Raw genomic sequence first — 22,331 nt, 5'->3', positions numbered from 1 at the left:
TGCCTTCTTCACAATTTTTTTTTTTTTTGCCATTCCAGAAAGTCTTAATTTCTGTGTTTATTACTTGCATGTTTATGTGCACACAGTCTATAACAGAGAATAAAGCTTGTGGGTATATCTATTTATCCCTTGCAATGCTTATTCTGCTAAATGTATACTTATTTTCAAAGCAAACTCAGGGAGTCAAATAGTATATGAATAGTACAACTATAATTTTCCCTTTAAAGATGAAATCCTGGCAAACTGCTAAGGACATAGAAAAAAAATATACAAGAATTGTTGACCATTCACGTGCCAAAGAATTTTATAATTGTGTTAAGTCAATCTTGTAATCCAGGCATCCACAGCACAACAAGGATGGTGACCTCACTTTTCTTTACTGCTGAAATAAACGATGCAGTTTGGTCACTGCACTGTACACTGCAATCGAGCACTGATTGGCTCAGAGTGCTGCTCCTCCCCCTACCAGCTCTACTGTAGGGAGCCTTAGAGGAGACTGATATAAAGACAGTTTCAGGCACTTATGTTTGTTTTGTTATAATAAAATACATTAAAGTGGTTTTAAACCCTCATATATACCCTCATACAAAAATTGTACCTGTTTATCCACAGCAGTCTTTCTTTTACATCTATTAAAAGTATAGCATTTACACAGAACCTCTCAGCTCTGAAAAGCAGTGGGTGGAAAACTGAAGTTAAATTTGTGAGCAGAGCTCTGAGAGCAGATTGGTGGGAAAGGACACACCCCCCTTCACACATCACACAGGAAGAGAGCTGAGGCTGTCAATCTGCTGAAGGTCCCTCCTCTTTCACCATTTTTCTCTAGGCGTCAGGGAAACTCATCAGAAGTGATAAATGCTGACAGCAGAGGAACAAAGCAGCGGATAGAAATTACACTTGGTGTTCTGGATTGAGACAAGTACAACATATAGAGGCTTTGTTCATATCTCATGTCTGAGGTTTACAACCACTTTACATTATTTTTTTTAATACATAACTTGATTCAATTTTTTATACCTGCCTGGAGGTAAAATTCAAAGAGGGTGTAACATCGGAAGGTTTTTTATCTTAATGCATTCTATGCATTAAGATAAAAAGTCTTCTGGGTGCAGCAGCCCCCCTAATACTTTCCTGAGCCCCTTTTCTATCCAGCGATGTCCATGGGTGCCTCAGCCGTCCAGGACTCTCTCTCTTGATTGGCTGAGACACAGCACTGGCACCATTGGCTCCCACTGTTGTCAATCAAACTCCATTAGCCAATTAGGAGAGGGAGAGGGGCGGTCCAAAGGGCAGCTTCATGTCTGAATGTATACACGGAGCTGCCGCTTGATTCAGCTGGCCCCAAAGCATTCTGCTTGCTGTTACTCAACAGGAGAGAGGGGCCAGGAGCTCCAGCCAGGGACCCACGAAGAGAAGGTCCTAGGCTGCCCTGTGCATAACCACTTCACAGGGCAGGTAAGTATAAAATGTTTGTTATTTTAATAGAAAAAAATGAAACTTTACAATCACTTTAAAGCCTAACTAAAATATTAATTTTGTTTTAGATTTGTATAAAGTGGGAAAGAGTTAACATTTCACATTTCTCCATACAAGAAATGGTGAATGCAGGACATGGAACATGAAAACACTTGCCGACCGCAATATGTATATATATGTTGCGGTTTGCAAGTGGTTTACTGGGGTATGGGTGAAGCTTTCAGCCATAATCCCAGTATTTTTTTTTTTTTTTCAGCCAGCGGTTGGATTTCTTATGAAAGTGGTTCAAGCGGCTCATGAGCTGCTGAAACACTTTCAGAAGCAGTGAGAGGGGCGGCTTATCATTTTATCGGCGCACCCAAGAAACACTCTGACAGTGCGTGATAAAAGACTAAATCATCTTTGATCACCTCTATGGCCTTGGAGGACCAGAGCGACGTCATGACATCACTTCTGGTCCAGGGCGGAAGTAAACTATTTTTTTAAAGCAAAAGATCAAACATTTTTTGGATCTTTTGCTTTTAAAGGTAAGGAGAGATTTAAGGTAATTTTGGAGAAATTGGGCTCTCCATAAAGAGGACCTGTAATCCGTATTTCTATTACAATGGATGTTTACATTCCTTGTAAAAGGAATAAAAAGGAATAAAAGTGATCAAAACAAAAGTGAAAGGGTAAGTGTAAAAATAAAAGATAAAATAAATGAGAAAGAAAAAATAACAAAAAAGCTCCCCTATCCCTGCGTGCTCGTGCACAGCAGCTGATGCATATGTAAGCCGCGCACTCATATGTAAACTGTGTTCGCACCACACATGTGAGGTATCAGCGCGAACATTGGAGCAAGAGCAATAATTCTAGTGCTAGACCTCCTCTGGAACTCTAAACAGGTAACCTGTAAAAGAAGTTCAAAGGGTTTCCTATGGAGATTTTTAAGTACCGTAGTTTGTTTCCATTCCACAAGTGTGCACAATTTTAAATAGTGAGGTATCTATTTACTCATTGTAAAATAAAATTTTTAATATTTTAGAACTAAATTGGGGTATATATTGTGTTATGTTTTTTTTTTTTTTTTAATTCATTAAAGTGTATTTTTTCCAAAAAGAAATGCGTTTAAAAAACTGCTGCGCAAATACCGTGTGACATAAAAATTGCAACAATCACCATTTTATTCCCTTGGGTGTCTGCTAAAAAAATAATAATATTTGGGGGTTATATAAGTAATCTTCTAGCAAAAAATACTGATTGTATTTGCTACAAGATAGTTTTAGATACCCTGTCTATATACTTTGAGGAACTATTAAATCTTAGCACACATTCTCAACAACTATCTGACGGGACTTGTAAAGCCTGGGCTTAGGTGTCAGAGCAGCAACTCTGCGAGTTTTTAATAAGCTGCTACCTGAATTGTCAAGGTGAGAGAAGAAGTGCTGGGATGTTTTAGCTCATAGGACATTGACTACACACAAAGAGACCTTTACATTGGCTTAGAACATATTTTCTCTAGCGTGCCGCTTGACAGACGCAGCACAACTTCATGGAAGCACCAGCTCATCATGTAATGCGGGGAAAGATTTTCAGAAACAGAATTGATGACTACCCACTTTTAGAGAATACTTTCCTACTTTTGAGTGGCCACTTTTCAGGCTCCCCATATTCACCGGGGCCTGCAGGCCTGGTTGTTATAATGACCCCTGATGCTGTATCACTGCCATCTACTTACATTTTAGTTACCTACATCATGTACATAAAACAAAGTCTTGGGACACTGGTGGAAATGAGAGTCCTTGGGATGGTATTCTAATGACCGAGTTTTGGGGTTCCATCACCAATCAGCATTCTGAAATGTACTCATGAACTATGTTACCATTGTATGCGAACATCATCTTGTTTTGCCAAGTATACACTGAACAGACATACCCAGGATTGCCCTAATCCGAGTGCAGGCTGGGCATGGTGTGGGCTTTGACATAAAAGTTGTTGTCTAGTCTGCCACATATAATAAATCTAAACCTAAATCTTTGGGTACAATAATGTATTTCTACAGGTAGCACATACACCTATTCCACATCACATCCTTGGGATAGCAACAATGCAGCATCATTTACCACAGTTAGGATAGCTAACAAAACCTTAAATACAGGTATTGACACATGTAAGCTTTTACAGCTTTAGTTACTCCACTTCTAACCTTCATGCCCACTAGACAACTGGTTGGGGACAGAAGTTGTACCAGAATCTGTATGACATCTGTGACACTTTTCTGTCTTTAGGTTAAGTAGCTGATTGGATGTTTATAACATGTATTGAAATGGGCCAGCTGCTACCTTTATTGTCTATAGTCAAGGAATGATTATCATGACCCTGGGGGGAAAAAATTTGAAGGTGGGAAGCATAAGTGAAGTCATTGTGGAGAGGAAGAAGTTACTCTTTTCCTGTTTTGACAGGAAATGGAGACAAATGTGCTTCCTGACCATTTTCTCATTAGAGAATTTGCTTTTTATTGACCTTAAGGTTACACACATTTCAGCATAATGAGATCTGCTAGGATTGTTTTCAGTCTATAAATTTACGTGTCAGTTTGTCAGATTTCAGAAAGGTTGACTTTTAATTTAAATAAATGGGTTAATATTCTTTACTCATATTTTTACATTTTATTATGTATGAAGGTATATGTATATATAGAAGTGGTGCTGTCTAAAATAAAGAAACACTGATACTGGAAGTAGGGTGACACTGGAAGACCTTTTGGGGCCACACCAGCGATCACCTTGGTAATTTACTAGGTATAGGTCGTAACAGGAGAATGGATCAGAATGTGCATTCTTTGTTAAAACAGTCTCTATTGAATTGACAGGATGCATGTGGCTGGCTCATATGGGGGTCAGACAATGGTTCTAATGGACTATAAGTAATAGTACATGGTCACAGTTGCATTGTATTAATACTAGGCTTTATTTTATGACACAGTATAAAAAAAAACACTGTTGAATCATACCCCAACGCAATAAATAATACACAATAATGTGTAATTAGTTGTAACAGTCAAACAGAAATAGTTTGTCTGGTTCCATTAATACATTTATTTCCAGTTTATTATAGAAACACTGCTATCTGTATCATAAGGTTAAATATTTTTCTGGCACCTAATAATAAATATGAATTGTAGTTAGTAGCATTACTAATGATACAAGTCTTATTCTTCTAAGATGTTATGGCTCAAAGACCTATGTGCTACAAGTTAGAGCAATCAACTAAATATTTGATTTTTTTTTAGAGTTAATATAATTTTAAAAATTATTTCTGATTTATTGTGGATTCATATTGGTACTTGTTTATAGCTGTCTTTTATGAAAAAAAAAAACTGTAAAGCTAAATGTGTTTTTTTTTTTTAATGAAAATGTTATTTCTATTTTGTTTGTCATACTGTATACTCCTATTCTGCATTCTATTTTATATCAAATATATCTATACATATATATATATATATATATATATATATATATATATATATATATATATATATATATGTATAGATATTTTTTATATAAAATAGAATGCAGAATAGGAGTAAACAGTGTGTGTGTGTATATATATATATATATATACACACTGTTTAAAATATATATATATATATATATATATATATATATATTTTTTTTTTATATATATATATACACACACACACACACACTGTTTAAAGAAAAAAAAAAAAAAATATATATATATATATATATATATATATATATATATATACACACACACACACATAAACGCACACATGCATAGGATTAAAGGTTTTCTGACAAAGCTGGTTGAGATGTGATGGAAAATTCCACAGTAGATTCAGAGGATCTTCCTCTCTCCAGTAGCTGCAGCACAACCTACATGTGCGAGTGTGTCTCACCAATTACTGGCATGCTTCCTTTCTTTCCACCTTCCTGTAGAGCACCCACAGAGAAAATTTTCCTTCTTTCTGCTCTTATGTGTTTATCTGTGCAAAAGGCTAGAAGAGAGAATATTAGTTAGAGGTGTTAATACATTACCATATTTCTTTTTTTCTAATTAATCATTTATGTTGGAAAGTCATAAAGGATTACTGGATAGAAAGTGTAAGTGAAAGTGTAGTAGTTCAGTATAATTAAAACATATATTTTTGGGAAAAAAATATATATATAATACATTGAAGTGCAGTATGTGATTGCACATATACTGTGGCGAACGTGGGAACAAATGTTATACTCGGCTATACAGGGACACAATTTGATGTTATAAAGCCCCATATAAGAGTAAACATAATGTTTATTTATTTTATTCATTTAAATTGCAATTACATATTTTAAAGCATTTTGTAGAGTGTATAAACCAGTCTTTCTCAACATTTTTTGTATGAAGGAGCCTTTGAAATAACTTTCAGGTCTTAGGGAACCCCTAATAATTATTATATTTACATCTCATGGTACATTGGTATAAACAGTAAATTCTAAAATTGGAATACTTAAAAGAGCAAGGAATTTAGCATTCCTGAAGTATTTCACACTCAGAGCTGCTCTGTATAACAAAACTAGTTTTAGCAGTAATAATGAAACAAAACCAATACTAATAATGGCCAGGAAAGGAATGCAGGGAGTACAAATTGTAGTGTTCCCTCACATGGTGGTCAGTAAAGATCCCCCTTACATGGGTGGTTAGTGAAGAAGGACCCCTTTAGCTCTGTGGTCAATGGGAGAAAGACCGACTTATATTGATAATCAGTAGGAGATGCTCCCCCTTACACTGGGATCAATGAGAGATGGAACCCAATACACAATTGGTCAGCGAGAAGAACGCTCCTTACACTTGCGCTTAGTGGAAGGAATGCTTCTTACATTTTTTTGTAATTTAGAAGAATAACCCCCTTACAGCTAGTTAAAAAGATCATTGGTATCAGTGGTTACTGATCTGGGAGGCTGAAGTTGCTAATTTCATAAGTAACTTCTAGCTGGAGAAAGGCTGATATAGACCATTATCATCAGATCCTGCCCATAAAGAACTTATAATTCAGTGCTGCTGCTGTTGAAATTCAAACATGCACACACAATGGAGAACTTGGGGAGAAATAACCAAATAGCCTACCAATGTGTTCTTGTATTGTTGGAGTAAAAAGGGCACCTGTGTGAGACCCTAACAAATATGTAGAGCACATAGAAATAACGTGCAGATAGTGTCTCTGATGGGAATGGAACACATACCAGTTGTTACAAGGCATGTCTTCTAACCATGTAGACATTGTGCCACTCCAACATTGTTATAAAACCTCCTACATCTATCACAGGATAGTTATCTGTTTTGACAATTATTACACAGTAATGTGAATTTTGGATGCATACATTGTGGTTGCAATATACAAGGACCAAGTAAAGTCCAGTTTTCTGCATTTTACTTGTATGAGACCTGTTTGACCTTTTTAGTCATGGTAAAGTGCCACCACAGGGGATCTTCTAGTGCCCATCCATTCCAAGTCTGATGGGTAAGGCACATAAACACCTGCTGCCTGGGATAATAAAGAGATCTGAGTCTTTATTATTCCCACTTTGAGTTAACAGCTCTTGCCAATGTACTACAAAGTGGTTCAGTATGGTGATGGGTGACCCACAACAGCCCATAGTAATTGGATAGGTGTAAGACCTCTGTTCAGTTCATGCCCAGTTTTAAATACTATCTCCCCCACTTTTCCTGTTTTATATGTCAGTTTGACAGGAAGTGAGGGGAACTCTCCCTCATTTGGACACACACACACACCAGTTAAACCCAGACAAAGGTTCCAAACCTTTATCACCCTTCAGGGCAATGTCTTTTTTTATGTCTATTGCTATTAGGTAAGCTTAAAGTAGAATTTCATTTAAATAAAAAGTGAAAATTCTACTTATCCTTCTTCTTCTCCCCTCCTCTACCTTTGTTGGCAGTGTTTTTTTTTTTTCTGGGAGTAGGTACCCTTTTCTGACTGGAACCCACTCTTACTTCTGTAATTCTCACCTAGGCGAGAATAACAGAGGTTCACCCCTTCCTACCATCAGCCTGCGGGACCAGTCTGAAAGTGCAATGTGTCTCAAACATTCGCAGTGGGGAGCTGAATGTGAAATAGCAGAATGTCCCAGCTGGATTCCCACAGCCAATATGGTGGCACTGGGGATCTGAAGAACAAAGAAGAACCAGCACGGGTGAATACAGCACTGGACTCCTGGATTGGGGACCCCATTTGTTTCTTAAAAGTCAGCAGCTAACTTATTTGTAGTTTCTGACTTTTAATTGTAACTCTAGTTTCTCTTTAAGGCTCCATGTACACGGGACGTTGTAAATGGGCGTTTAGGAGCAGTTGGGCATTTTTTTTCAGAAGCCCCTGAACCCACCTACATGTTATCTTATCTGTCCATGTACACAGGGTCGTTTACAGTAATTTGCAGGCAGTTGAGTTCAGGGACGTTTTTTGGAAAGCAATTATTTGCGTTCGAACGTATGTTTCCCGGCGTTTCAAACACAAAAACGCGTCCGAACGCGGCCGAACACGACCAAACGCAATGACCCGCGTTTAGCGCTCACGTTTTTCCATCTTGAAGGGGAACTATTATTTTGACCTCTAGGAATGGTTCTAAACGCAAATGTCCGCAAACGCCCTAATGGACGTTTTAAACATCCTAAAAATTCCAGCATTCAAAGGGACTTTTAACAACGTCCCGTGTACATGGAGCCTAACCTCTATCTGAAACCCCTCAAATAAAAAGGAAACATAGGTTTTTCCTCACTTGCTGTTATGATACCCAAGAAATAAGCAGGAGATGTAAAGAATTCTCCCAAATGGAGACACAGACAGCAAGAAGATCCTTGATAAAGGTTCTCATTTTCCCAACTCTTTTTCTATTAAGGTTGAGTAGGTTCTCACAAACTCTGTACACAGTTATGCCTAAAATACTAACTCTTGTCTCAGTCCAGCACTTTTACTGTTTACTTTTGAACATTGAATAACTTGAAGAAAGAATCCTTGAAAGAGAACTATATGAGACTGCATAGAAAGTGATGAGGTTTTTGTTTTTCTTCCTTCTGTACACCACTGAAAAGCTCAAGCAAAGGTTGCAATTCCCCAACAATACTAGCATGACGTACTAAATGACATTTGTTTTGACTCAAATTCATTAGAATTAAACCAGTGCACAACCAAAAAGTTCATGTCTTCCCAGAACAATACACCAGGAAGAGCAGATGATGATGTTTTTGCTGAAGGAAGTAAAGCTACCAGGGCTACATAGGCAGTATTTTTAGATGCACAAGTAAACAATACATTTGATTCCATTGTAATTGTGGACTCATTTATCTTCATCATAAAGGAACTAAATATAGAAAGTGAAAATATCTACGTATGGAAAAGCAAATCTGATGTACAAGGCTGATTTACTACTGCTATCTGCTTACTTGCCTCGCTTTCTGCTTACTTGCCTCCTGAGTTTTGTCTAAAGTCAGTTTTTGATTTTTCGTTGAGTGTGAAATGCTAATTTTTACAGCAGAGTTTAATTTTTTATTTCTTTAAACAAATCTGTTTGGGGAAAATTTCCTATGTTTCCAACACTAAACTCTTTGGGCTCTTTCACACGGACGTTCCGTATGTCCGTATATCACTCCATCCATTTGCAAGTGATATACGGACATAATGTATGTCAATGGGATTGCGGATGTCAGCGGATGACCATCCGCTGACATCCGATTTGTGTCCTTTCAGTTCTGTTCCGTTTTTGGGAACGGAACCGAACCCTATTTTTCTTCCGTTTAAAAAACGTAACGGATGCAAAATCGGATGTCAGCGGTGTCATCCGCTGACATCCGCAATGCCCATAGACATACATTATACAGATGGGATGATATGCGGACATATGGAGCGGATGACACAAGTGTCATCTGTGTCCGTGAAGAAAAAAAAAAGTGCCGCAGCGAAAGAAGAAATCGGAGTGGCCGTGTGAAAGAGCCCTTTCATCTTGATTAGCTGATATGCTGATCTGCTGGCTTCAGTACTTTACTAATTTAATCAGGTATGCAGAGAGAGAGGTCAGACTACAACCAAATCCTGGTCTGTATACATGTTGCCGACAATTAATAATCAAATGATGATCTGCAATGGAAACCCAGGCAATTCTTTTATATGATCGCTTTTCTTTAAAGTGTATGTCCAGTCAAATTTATTTTTGAATTTTGGATAGAAGGTATAGAAGGTATCAGAATGATAACTCCTGTTGAGTTTTTGCCGTCATTTGGGCCTTCTTTGGAAAGATTTACCAAGACAGTACGTGAAAAAAGGAAAATTTCAAACTGCAACAAATGAAGCTTTTTTTTTTTTTCTTTTAGAGTATAAGGCTAGAACCCCATTCAAACTTGATTTACTCTTACTTTCTATCTATTAAAAATATTGTTACCTCTCTAACGAAGCCCCAGATAGAAGCAAAAATTCTACAGGGGCTCTGATCCTTCCCCACACTCTTCAAAACAAGAAAAAAAGGTTTTGGTAGGGCATACGCTTTAATTTGAATCTGTGGCATCATGTGTAGCAAGGTCACAGAGCTGTTGGAAGCAAAAATTATTTACTGGTTGCTTTAACTTTTTAACATGAAACTCAACTTACCTCCCCTCACTCCCTTGCCAGTGCCAATATCTTCAGCTGCCACTCTTCCAGGTTCAGGGACCATCTCACTTGGCATGGCCGTCAACCATCTTACTTGCCATGCATATGGCATGCAGGTATATGGAAGTTCAATCATTTCAGCCTCAAGGTGTGCTGAGAAAGGTGTGCAGATCTACCCATCTTACTTGGGCAGTTCTATAACCATCTTGGCCAGGTCTTCAACCATCTTACTTGGCCAAGTCTTCAACCATCTAGCTTGGGTAGGCTTTTAACCATCTTGCTTGATCAGGCTAAAATTATGTAACTCCCACACATGTTCATGGGAGTTCAATCATTCCAGTCTCAAGGTGTGCTGAGATTGTACTGCTCCATACACATTCTAACAGATCGAACCATCTTACTTGGGCAGTTCTTCAATCATCTTACTTGGCCAGGTTTTCAATCATCGTACTTGGTCAGGCTGAAATGTAATGCCTCGTACACACGCAACGATTATCGGCTGTCCGATCGTCCGACTTTTGTCCAGAGTGGTGTTTTGTTGGTTGGAATGAGCCTAGACTGCACACGAATTTTCTTGGCCAACAAAAATCTACTTCAGAAGTGATGTCATGTGCTGATTTACTTTCCGTGTGTTTTTTCTTCTCTGAGCATGCCCAGTCTTGCTCATCAGATTTTTGTCTGCCGAAATTTGTACTGACTGACGGAAAATCGGCCGTTGTGTTGACGGCCAACAAAAATTTTATAGCCTGGACACCAGATTTTATTTGGCCGAAAAGTCGGAAACGGTTGTCGAAAGCATCATACTAACAAGCCGAAAATCGGCCGATCTGACGTTGGCTGAAAATTCCCGGCCAATAATCGATGCGTGTGTACGAGGCATAACTCTTATGCATGTTCATGGGAGTTCAATCAGGTGTGCAGATTTAACCATCTTACTTAGGCAGTTCTATAACCATCTTGGCCAGGTCTTCAACCATCTTACTTGGCCAAGTCTTCAACCATCTAGCTTGCGCAGCTCTTTAACCTTCTTACTTGACCAGGCTAAAACTATGTAACTCCCACACATGTTCATGGGAGTTCAATCATTCCAGCCTCGAGGTGTGCTGAGATTGTACAGCTCTGTGTACATTCTATCAGATATTGCAAACAGGCAGGCACTTTTATTGCAGCAGAGACATAGCATATCACCTCTACAATAAAAATCCTACCGTCTTTTTTTTTTTTTTTAACACAGTTTAGTTCCACTTTTTATTAAGTGTGAAGATAACCCATCCAGAAGATAACGTATATTATAACATAAAAATACACTTATTCCAATGGATTACAAAATGATTCAAAAAATAGTTTTTTAGTCTTACATATCATTGATTGAAGTATCGATGACACAATATATCAGTACCAAGCCAGAAGGCATATAAAGGAAGTAAAGGTTTTTCTGAAATCCTGAGCTGTCCTTTAAGGAATGTACACAGTCCCATTTATTTTTACTAAGGCAGAGCAGCGTGAAAGGGCATTAACCACATCTAGACCGGAAGGTTTTGCCACCTTAATGACCAGACCATTTTTTTTGCTATTCGGCACTGCATTACTTTAAGGGACAATTGTGCGGTCGTGCGATGCTGTACCCCCAAAAAAAATATTTTTTTCCCACAAATAGCACTTTCTTTTGGTGGTATTTGATCACCTGTGCGATTTCTATCTTTTGCGCTATAAACAAAAAAAAAGCCACAATTCTAAAAAAATATATATATTTTTCACATTCCGCTATATAACATTCCCAATAAAAAAAATGTAAAATCAAATTTTTTCATCATTTTAGGCCAATTTGTATTCTTCTACATATTTTTGGTTAAAAAAAATCGCAATAAGCGTATTTTGAATTGGTCTGCGCAAAAGCTATTGCGTCTACAAACTAGGGGAGAGAGTTATGCCATTTTAATTTTTTTATTTTTTTACTAGTAATAGCGGCAATCTATGAGTTTTAGCGGGTCTGCAACATTGCGGTGAACAGATTGGACCCCTATTTGACATTTTTTACACTTATGGGGGGACCAGTGACATTACTACAGTATTCAGTGCTAAAAATATGCACTGTTACTGTACTAATGACACTGACAGGGAAAGGGTTAACCCAGGGGTGATCAAAGGGTTAAGTGTGAGCCTAGGGGGGTGTTTTCTAACTGTATGGGGGAGGGACTTCTGGAATCAACACAGAGACATGTGATCCTAAATAGGAGGATTACAGGCTCTCTGTGTTCATTCCAGAGAGAACAAAGGTCTGATGTGTTTTCAACAGCAGACCGCCGTTCTCTCTCAGCGGGGAGCGATCGCAGGTGCCCAGCGGCAATCGCAGCCGCTGGTTCCATGGATCGGCTTCCCCGCCTTCTAATGGGGCGGGCGCGTGCCTCTGGTGGTGCACCCGCGCCCCAAGGAGCGCTTCCGCCAACGGACATACCCATACGTCGGTTTGCACAGCGGAGCCAGCCTGCGGCAGTATATCTGCGGTAGGCGGTCGGCAAGTGGTTAACCTGTGTAGATCTCCTCTTTCTTAAATCTGATGACAGTAAACCGAAATTTGCTTTATTGCTATGAGTTATTGCACCTTGCTCATCTTTCCTCTCTGTATACATGAATGGCATTATCTTTACTTCCTAACTTAGCGCCTTAGAACTTTTTTAGCTTTATATTACCTTAAATGGTTTACGGTGACATGTGTGCTGCACAACTTCATACATTTGTAACAACATATTGAGTTTGTAGTTTTGGTAATGAGCGTGAAAGCTCCTTAAGCTGGAAAGGATAAACGCTCAGACTGAAGCCATGTGGGAGCCACTCCTTTGAGTGGTAACAGACCTGCTGACTGGGTTTAAAGTGCTTACATAATCCAATGGCATTACCAGGCAGCTGGCATTCAGTCGTCGACCGGGGTGGCAGTTGGTTTTAGATTGCATCTGGAATGTAACCCTATAAAACAACACTTTAAATGTAGAATGTGGAATGTGACGTTTCAATACTGTTTAAACATAAGCTAAATTCCTCATCTATTTGAGCCAGTAGTAGATGGGAAGTTAAAGCTAAACTCCAGCCAAAGAGCTAAATACACAAATGAAATACATAAATCCGAGCTGTTTTACCTGCTAAAGGATTTGTATTTCTGTCCATTCAATCCTGAGATTTACACAGCTCTGCCAAAAAGCACAACAACGTCTGGCAGGGAAGGAGACCTGATTTTTTCTCTGATGCAGGTCAGTAACACTCACAGGTCTTGCCCCTCCCCCCAGCCTGTGAATGGACAAGCAGCAGACTGACAAGCTTATTTCTCTGCTTTCTCCTCCTACCAATATGCTCTTTGCACTGCAGCACAACTGGTTGGCTCCCTGTGCTACATCTAAAGCTGGATACACACTATCCAACTTTTGTGGTTAGATTTCCTTCAGATTTACCTTTTCTATGTAGTGCAAGGGCCTGCCAGATTGCATACAAATTGAAAGTGTTTAGGTTTGACCTCATATTATATGGTTTTGGTAAGTCTAAAGGAAAAAGTCTTCAGAAAATCTTATAGTGTGTATGGCCCATAAGTCTCTCAGTCTGAGCTCTGCTGTACAGTAGACTGCAGGATGCTGATACCAGGCCAAATTCAGGTACTTACGCTGCCTTAACTTAAAAATGCATTATATGATTTAATAATGAATGTAGACTGAATTCATTTGTGCATTATATATTAGTCCGGAGTTCAGCTAATGGTGGTCATACATACTTCGATTTTTGTATCTAATTAATCAGCGATTTGATCAAAACTATGAAATCATGAAAAACTCAAATAGCCATAACTTACCTTTTGATCAAGTTAGACTCAGTTTCTGTCAGATTCAATTAAACTGAGTGGACAGGCCAGGGCAGAAAATGAATGATCGTTTTTCATTGGTTGGTAGTACTGATGTTCATGATTATGATCATATTTTAATTGATCAGGTTATGAAATTACAAGGTGAAAACAGAAGGCTTATGATTAGTTAATATTATATATTAAAGTGGTTGTAAACCGTCACATAAACCCAGTGAAGTAACTGGCCTCAGGTGATACACAGAGATGAAAAAATCCCCCTACATAAGTTGTACCTGTTTTTCTACAGCAATCTATCCCCTACATCCATTCAAAGTGCAGAGTTTACACAGGATCTCTAAGCTCTAAAAAGTGTGTGTGTGTGTGTGTGTGGGGGGGGGGGGGGAGCTGACATACCATCAGAGAGGAGAGCTCTGAGAGCTGATTGGAGGAAAGGGATACACCCCCCTTCACACAGAAATAGAGCTGAGGCTGCTGATCAGCTAGAGGCCCCTCCCGTCACCTTTTTTCTTTTGGTGTCAGAAAAATTTGTCAGAAGTGATTCATGCTGATAGCAGAAGAACAAGGCAGAAATAACATTTAGTGCTATTAACTGAGGCAAGTACACACTATAGAGGGATAGGCTTTGTTCATATTTTATGTCTGAGGTTTACAACCACTTTACCTATTGATTGAAGTCCACTTCCCCATGTGTGACATATCAGTCGAATGGGTTGTCAACTATAGATCAATTATTCTGATCAGAAGAACTTGATTGGAAAAGGAATCGATCATTTATCCAAGCATATATTGTCACCAGTAGGCCTCATGCACACTGGGTGTCAAAAACTGGCCTTTAAAAGCCCCTCTATGTTAGCCTATGGGGTAGAATTACTAAAACTGGTGCACTCAGAATCTGGTGCAGCTGCGCATGGTACCAAATCAGCTTCTAACCTCAAGCTTGTTGAATTAAGCTTCGGCAAATCATCAGCCCTTGTTCACATTGTAGGCGGGTTTGCAATCATGCGAGTTCAGCTGAACTCCCACAGTTTCAAACTCGCATTTCATTGCGAGTTTGTGGAGCGATTTGAAAGACATTTGTGCGTTCATGCACAGATGTCTATTAAAATTGCCCCTGAAATCGCTAAAAGTAGTGCAGGAACTATTTTTGGAAATCGGTGCGGTGCCGCAAAGTCAGCGTAGCACAGATTCGGACAGTGCTGTTGCCGGCAATAGGCTGCAATTTAGCATGCGATTCGACATGTCAAATTGCAAGTCAAACCTCCCCGATGTGAACAGGGGCTAAAACCTGGAAGCTGATTGGTTTCTATGCAGAAGTGAGCCTGATTTTACATTCTCCAGCTTTAGTAAAAAAAAAACCCTATGTGTCCATGTACATAGATATTTAAAACCTTTTTTAGAGGATAATGCACTAGGCCGGTGCTCCCTTGTGTTTGCTTCCTAACTGTGTTGGGGGTGGCCGAACTGGAGGAAGACAGAGATCCGTGTTCCTGCTTAGTAGAAACACAAGATCTTCATCTTCCTCTCTGACAGAATGGCGGTCTGCCTTGTTTTCCAAGGCGGACCGCCAATCTGACTCTCTTTTGAACGATCGGCGGGTCCCGGTGTACCCCCTGATTGGCTCCCGCTGTGTCCAACCACAGCGGGAGCGGGTCACAGGTGGAGGCTGTGCCCCAGACCCAGAGCATGCACCGACATACAGGTACGTTGGTTCGTGCAGGAAGGGACACCCCACGCAGATAAACTTATATAGTCCTATATATATTTGTATGTAGTCCTCAAGTGGTTAAGGCAGAAAAAAAGACCACTTCTGTGTTCAGGGGAGTAGCGTTTTGGTAGAAAAAAAACGAAAACGGCATCTAAACATGTCTAAATGTGTCTAAACGCTTATAAATAAATAAAATAAATTACTAATCTGGCCAATGGAGCCAAAAAACGCCCAAATGCTTGACATGCCTAAAAGCGGCTTTAGGCGCATGTTTTATGCTGATTTTCTCCTGCCAGGAGAAAGGGCATTCAGAAAAGCTGGGCCCAGTGTACATAGGGCATGTGACTTGATGTCACACCTTAGAGTTTTTAGCGGTACTAAACCCAAAGAAAACATTAATTATATTGCAGCTTACCAATTCTTAGATGTGATGGCTGCATTCATTTTCTAAACTTTCTTTTAGGTTTTGCGTTTAATACCCCTTTAACTCTGCCAGTGTGATCCCCTATGAACATGCGTGTGTCTCTGTGTCAGAGAGGGGCATTTGTGTTACATTTATGTTTTTTCTTTATAACATACAATATCCTTTTTATTTTCTCTATTTATTCAAAAGCGTCAGACAGTTTTTATTCAAGTTGACAATTATATTCTAATTTTCTGGTTATTAAAAGGAACAAGTTGTACACATTACTTGAAGCTTTGCCGCCCTACCATGTCACTAACCAATCACCATAACAACATGTTCTGAACACTGAATTCAAATAATAAGGTATTCTTAGTTCGGGATCCAATCCAGTAAATATTATACATAGTTAAGGAACTATTTTGCACTAGAAGAACATATTGGTTTTTCTGGCATTGAAGCAAGTTAGTAATATAAATATGGATGGCATGTTACTCATATATTTGAATACAGTCTGTGATCAACATCGTTTTTCTTTTTTCTTCTCTGTGTTTCAATGTGCATTGCCTAGAGAATCGCCTTCTCTATTTTACAGAATGTGGCTGTACTCATCAAGTGATTTCAGTGATGAAGCCAGTTGTCACTAAAGTAGCAAATGGTCGTAATCATTGCAAGGCCTAGTGTTTTGTTTTTTTTTCAGACTTGCCAACTGTCCAGAAATTACAGACAGTCTTTAAAAATACAGACGAGTTAAGATTGTTCATAAAGTCTGGGGGAAAAAAAATACACATTTGTTCAACAAACATTCAGTCCGTTTAACTACATATTTTAAACTTGGGAGTTTATAGCTTGTTATTGGATCAACATTGAACTTGTATTCTCCTGTAACTCACCTTCAAAAGGCCACTATGTACCTGCATATGTTTTTTTTTATCCCTATACCAATTTGCAGTGAATATCTATTTATATTTTATACACATCATATTCCAGGTATAACCCTGCAATTTTTGTAGATTATAGCATTCTCAAACAGTTAAAACTGAACATTAGGCAGGTGTAAAAGCATGGGTGTCCGCAGAACTTTTTTCAGTGGTGGGCATCATTTTAAAGAGGAAGTAAATCCTCCTCTGCAACTTGTACCTATAGGTGAGCCTATATTAAGGCTTACCTATAGGTACTGCAAATATCTCCTAAACATGTACCGTTTAGGAGATATTTACTTTGCATGCAGCCAGTGACGTCACTGTCACATGTGCTCTGAAGGAACGGCCGCTGGTGCTGTTCCTTCAGAGCCCCGTGCCGTGACCGTCGGCTCCCGTACGCATGATGGCATTGCAGTTCCAGCCAATCAGATGGCCGGATGCCGCAAACCCGGAAGAAGGGCGACACAACATGTCATCCATGAGAGAGGTGAGCGGTCGGCACTTCGGGGCTTCGTTCTAAGGTAAGTATTTCATTATGAGCTAGTATGCGATGCATACTAGCTCATTATGTGTTTGTCTTTCAGGTGTTCGTTTTTAAAAAAAAAATTTCTGAGTTTTACAACCTCTTTAAGGTCACCCATGCTCCGCCCCTTTTCAACAATGTCATGAAGGGGAGGGCTTAGTCATTATACTTATTTTGAGTATTTATTTTTAAAGAGCAAACAGCAGCATTTTTTTTAAAGCATTTGTTAACCTAAATAAATATGGATCCTGTTCCCTAAAGCATGTTATACAGCACAGTGCTTTGCTGTATAATTTGGCCCCTTCTAACACCTAAAATACCTGGCTGATCCTGCCTGGCTATGCCCTCCCCTCTGTAAACTGACAGCGGTATACCATGGCTACTGAGCCCTGGCACCGTGGTCAGTTTACGTGCCTCCATCATCCGCAGCTCTCCTGTCCTCCTCTGTCCTCTCTTCCCCCTCTCTCCCTGCCTGTCTGCTCCTGTGTCAGTGCCCCCCCCCCTCTCCTCCTGCTGCTGTAGCTTCATTTAAAGTTTCATATCCTATCTACAGTCTGTTTAATAATCCTGTGTTTTATGGCATTCTGTGAATGATAACTGTTACAGTTACATAGTTAGTCTGGCTGGAAAAAGACACAAGTCCATCTAGTTCAACTAATAGAGGAAAAAAAAGATACACACACATATATATATATATATATATATATATATATATATATATATATATACATATATACATATATACACACACACACATACAAATAAACATATACATACAATCCCATACCCACAGTTAATCCAGAGGAAGGCAAAAAAAAACCTAATAACGCATGATCTAATTTGCTCCAGCAAGGGAAAAAAAAATCCTTCTTGATTCCCCAAAAGGCCAACTTTACCTATGAATATTAGTATCCAGTTATATAATGTGTATCTAGGAAATAATCCAGGCCTTTCTTAATACCAAATACTGAACCAGAACCAGCTCTTGAGGGAGTCTATTCCACATTTTCACAGCTCTTACTGTGAAGAAGCCTTTCTGTAATTTGAGATGAAATCTCTTTTCCTCCAGTTGCCTGTGCTCTCAACCTAATTGTCAAGTTGTCATAGAGGATCACATATGCACCATCATGGCAACTGCAGATCAGACAGAGGCTAAGATAGAAGTTTCCTTGGCTGTAAAGAATAGGAGGGTTTAGTTCCCCCTTAACTGCTATGGCCTTCCAAGAATCATAACATTTACTTGTGTTCTCACTTACAATGCTCTTTAGTCTTCATAAACCACCTTTCTTTTGTTTCTTCAGGTGACGTTTACGAAGAGGAAGTTTGGTTTAATGAAGAAGGCTTATGAGTTAAGTGTTCTATGCGACTGTGAGATAGCACTTATCATTTTCAACAGCACCAACAAACTTTTCCAGTACGCTAGCACAGATATGGATAAGGTCTTGCTGAAATACACAGAATACAATGAGCCACACGAAAGTCGAACAAATTCAGATATTGTAGAGGTAAGTTTAAATCTTTTATTTTTACAGCAAGTATACTTTAAGTTGATCTAATTTTCTGTGTCATTGTTAGCACTTTTCCGAACAGCAATGAACTGGAGTCAGATATCTAAAAACTGTAGCAAACAAAAATTCAGGGCTGTTTCCCAAAGCAACCAGATAGGTGTTACCTTTCATGTTCGAACTTTCCCTGAGTAAATGACATCTGGATACTGTGGGTGCTTTGGGCAACTTAGCCATTTAGCTTCAATTCTAAATAATTAACATTGTTATTTTCTTCCTTTGCCCAAAGCAGAAAATGTCAGGAACTGCTTTACATTCTGAACCTGACACAGCACAAAAATCAGATTCAGGTACCAGTTTGCTACTTAATGACAGTGAAGGAACTTTAAGATAGACTAAGATAAAAATGGAATACAAGGCCTAAGAGGAATTTTCATTGGGCTGTATGTCCTTGGCATTCTGTGTTATTATGCCATCCTCTAGATACGCTCTCCAACAATGCCTTTTGCCAAGTGCTGTTTCAGTGGACATGAACTCAGAAAGTGAAGAATCTTATAGGAAACATTTGAAAATGATTCTTTTTTGCTGACTTCCACCAGTGCACTTGCTGTTTGTTTAGGGTCCCTAGCCACTCCAAGGCCAACAGTCTCATAACCAGGGATGTATAAAGTACTCGAAACCCACACTTGAGTAAAAGTACAAGTGTTCGATCAAAAAGTGACTTGAGTAGAAGTGGAAGTGCTCGATCAAAAAGTGACTTGAGTAGAAGTACTAAAGTATTCAACATTTTTTGTACTTAAGTATTGCAAGTAGTTTTTTTTAAAAAATTTTGCTACTCAAGTACTGAAAGTAAAAGTACCAGTAGTTTTGAAAAAAAAATTGCTAGTCAAGTACTGAAAGTAAAAGTACAAGTACTGTGTTATGTAGTTATTAAAGAAAGAAGTCAAAAGTTTGAACATCATATTGTTTTTTATTATTTCAAATGCAGCTTTTATTTATACATACAATAGCATTTATTTTCGTATGCGCTGATAATACACGTGTTTTGAGCTTCATAAAACCTGCCATCTACTGTTCTGGCAGTGGTAATTTTTATAATTGTAATTAGTAACTATGCAACACAAAAAAAAAAAAATAGCGGAGTAGAAGTATTGAAATCATTGAAAAAATGTAGTGAAGTAAAAGTGGAAGTAGGAGAAAAAAATTATACTCTAGGAAAGTACAGATACCGCCTTTCGGTACTTAAGTACAGTAGTGAAGTAGTTCTATTAGTTACTATACATCTATGCTCATACTGTAACTGCATATCTGCAGTGTATGTTCTAAAGCACTGATGCCTCTGACTTTGGCCTATAAAGTGTTGAGAGATCTGGCCTATACCAAGATGGCTGCCTCCACACAGAGACGCAGTACATGGTAAGTCAGCAATGGGAAAAATAATACTAATACTAATGATCGGTCTTTTGCCCGCTGCCTTCCTTTTTTTGGGTACACCTTCCAGAATTCAGTACTTGTTAGCCTGAAACTGTCCAAAAAGGCATCTTTTGCCCATACTTGTGGATTCTTCGTTATGCCTTCCAGGATCAGGTTCTGTACAGAACACAGTAACATCATGTAAGTAATCACCTCATAGTGGTATAGGTCTGCTAAAGATAGATAAAAAAAAAAACATGATCACAAACATTTCAATGTACATCAGTCTCTTAGCTAAAGCTATCTCCCCTAGTTATTAGCTCCAGCCTCCAGTGCTACAGAGAAGGTGACACTTCTGCACATCACCCTTACAAAAAGCTTTATTCCTGCAGCTGCTGCTACCACTTTCCAGCCCCTAGCTAATGAGCAGATTCCATATTCTCAAGACAGTCTAGGATACATCTACATTGAAGTCCAGAGGCTGGATAAGGCTCAGCTGTGACCCCCCTCCTTTACCTACATTGACTGGATCTGGCGGTCTCTGTGCTTTTGTTAGCTTCTGGCTTGTCAGGCATATGAAGAACCTTTTAAAGTGAACACCACCCAATTTCGAAGTCCTAAATAAAACTGTGTCCATTTACTAGTCACTTCTGAGTGCTTCAGCTTGTGGTGAGACTAAAAATTGCTTACTGAAAAAACAGGTCAATAGTAATAGGGCAGACAATGGTAAATGAGTCAGAGATCAAAAATACTAAGCTGAGAGTAATTTGAATTCATGCAATAACTAAGGAGCACTTTTGTGTTTGAGGACCCATTGGCTAAGCTTTAAGAGAGACAATTACATATTTTTGAAAGTAGGAAGATTGAACATGAATTTAACAATAAAAGGCACAGTTGGCAACCCCGGAACCCCTGTAGAGCATCAAGAGAAGCTTGAACCCAAACAAGCCACTGTAGGTCAGGACTACTACTTACTTATGTACTAGGACTCCAACTTTATCTTCAGTTTAACAGAGACTCTTTCTCTACAGTTGCATAAATCTTATGATAAGATGTAACAACTAGGTGTCCTCTAGTTGCGTTAATATAAAATACGGAAATTAGTGCTTATGAACCATTTTCTTTCATGATTTCTTTAGGTTTTATTTTACACATTTTCTTTCTTATTTTCCTTGGGTTGTAGATAAATCAGTTTTTCAGTCTTCAGAAAACATAATAAATGAACATTCAGTATTTGTGCCCCTACTAACCTGTAAGTCAGATGGATGTGGAACAGTCTATCAGAAGCTTCTTTGTGTTTGTTACATTTTGGTTTATGTGTTTATGGTGAGCGCATCATTTTAGATATGTAGGTAGCAATCTGGGGCTTGTTCATACAGTATCCCTGAGACCACCCAGCCAGAATATATGAAAACATTTGTGGTATGTGCAGTTTATACAATGCCATGTTTTCTTTGCTTATCCCTTTTAAGAGAAAGTCTAGCTCACCTTCTACAGTGTATGTCTGAAGTCAGCACTTTCAGAATTCTCCCTTTAAAAAGTTTTTGAGAGGTTCTATTGTGCCTAATATGATGTGATGTAAAATGGTTCTACCATAAAGGCCACTTTTACCCAAAGCTGATACTCCATTATTGTACGGTATATTCTGTGGCACGCTTATGCCTCAAACACACGCAACGATTATCGGCTGACCGAATGTCCGACTTTGGTCCAGAGTGGTGTTTTGTTGGTTGGAATGTGCCTAGACTGCACACGAATTTTCTTGGCCAACAAAAATCTACTTCAGAAGTCAAGTGCTGGTTTACTTTCCGTGTGTTTTTTCTTCTCTGAGCATGCCCAGTCTTGCTCATCAGATTTTTGTCTGCCGAAATCTGTACTGACTGACGGAAAATCGGCGT

At 38.8% G+C, this 22,331-nt stretch overlaps 1 protein-coding gene across 11 annotated transcripts in view; it reads left to right on the top strand.

Moving 5' to 3' along the window:
* Positions 1–22,331, top strand: part of MEF2C (myocyte enhancer factor 2C) — a 376,634-nt gene that overhangs the window by 247,887 nt on the left and 106,416 nt on the right. For all 11 annotated transcript variants that reach the window (XM_082261437.1, XM_082261441.1, XM_082261436.1 and 8 more), the window contains one exon: positions 18,817–19,020. In XM_082261437.1, coding sequence (XP_082117563.1) covers positions 18,817–19,020 — 204 coding nt within the window. The remainder of the gene's footprint in view (positions 1–18,816; positions 19,021–22,331) is intronic.

This window comes from Pelophylax lessonae (genome assembly GCF_965119305.1).
Source record: "Pelophylax lessonae genome assembly, chromosome: 1".
In the NCBI taxonomy this organism is placed as follows: domain Eukaryota; kingdom Metazoa; phylum Chordata; class Amphibia; order Anura; family Ranidae; genus Pelophylax; species Pelophylax lessonae.
This window is presented reverse-complemented; position numbering and strand designations above follow the sequence as displayed.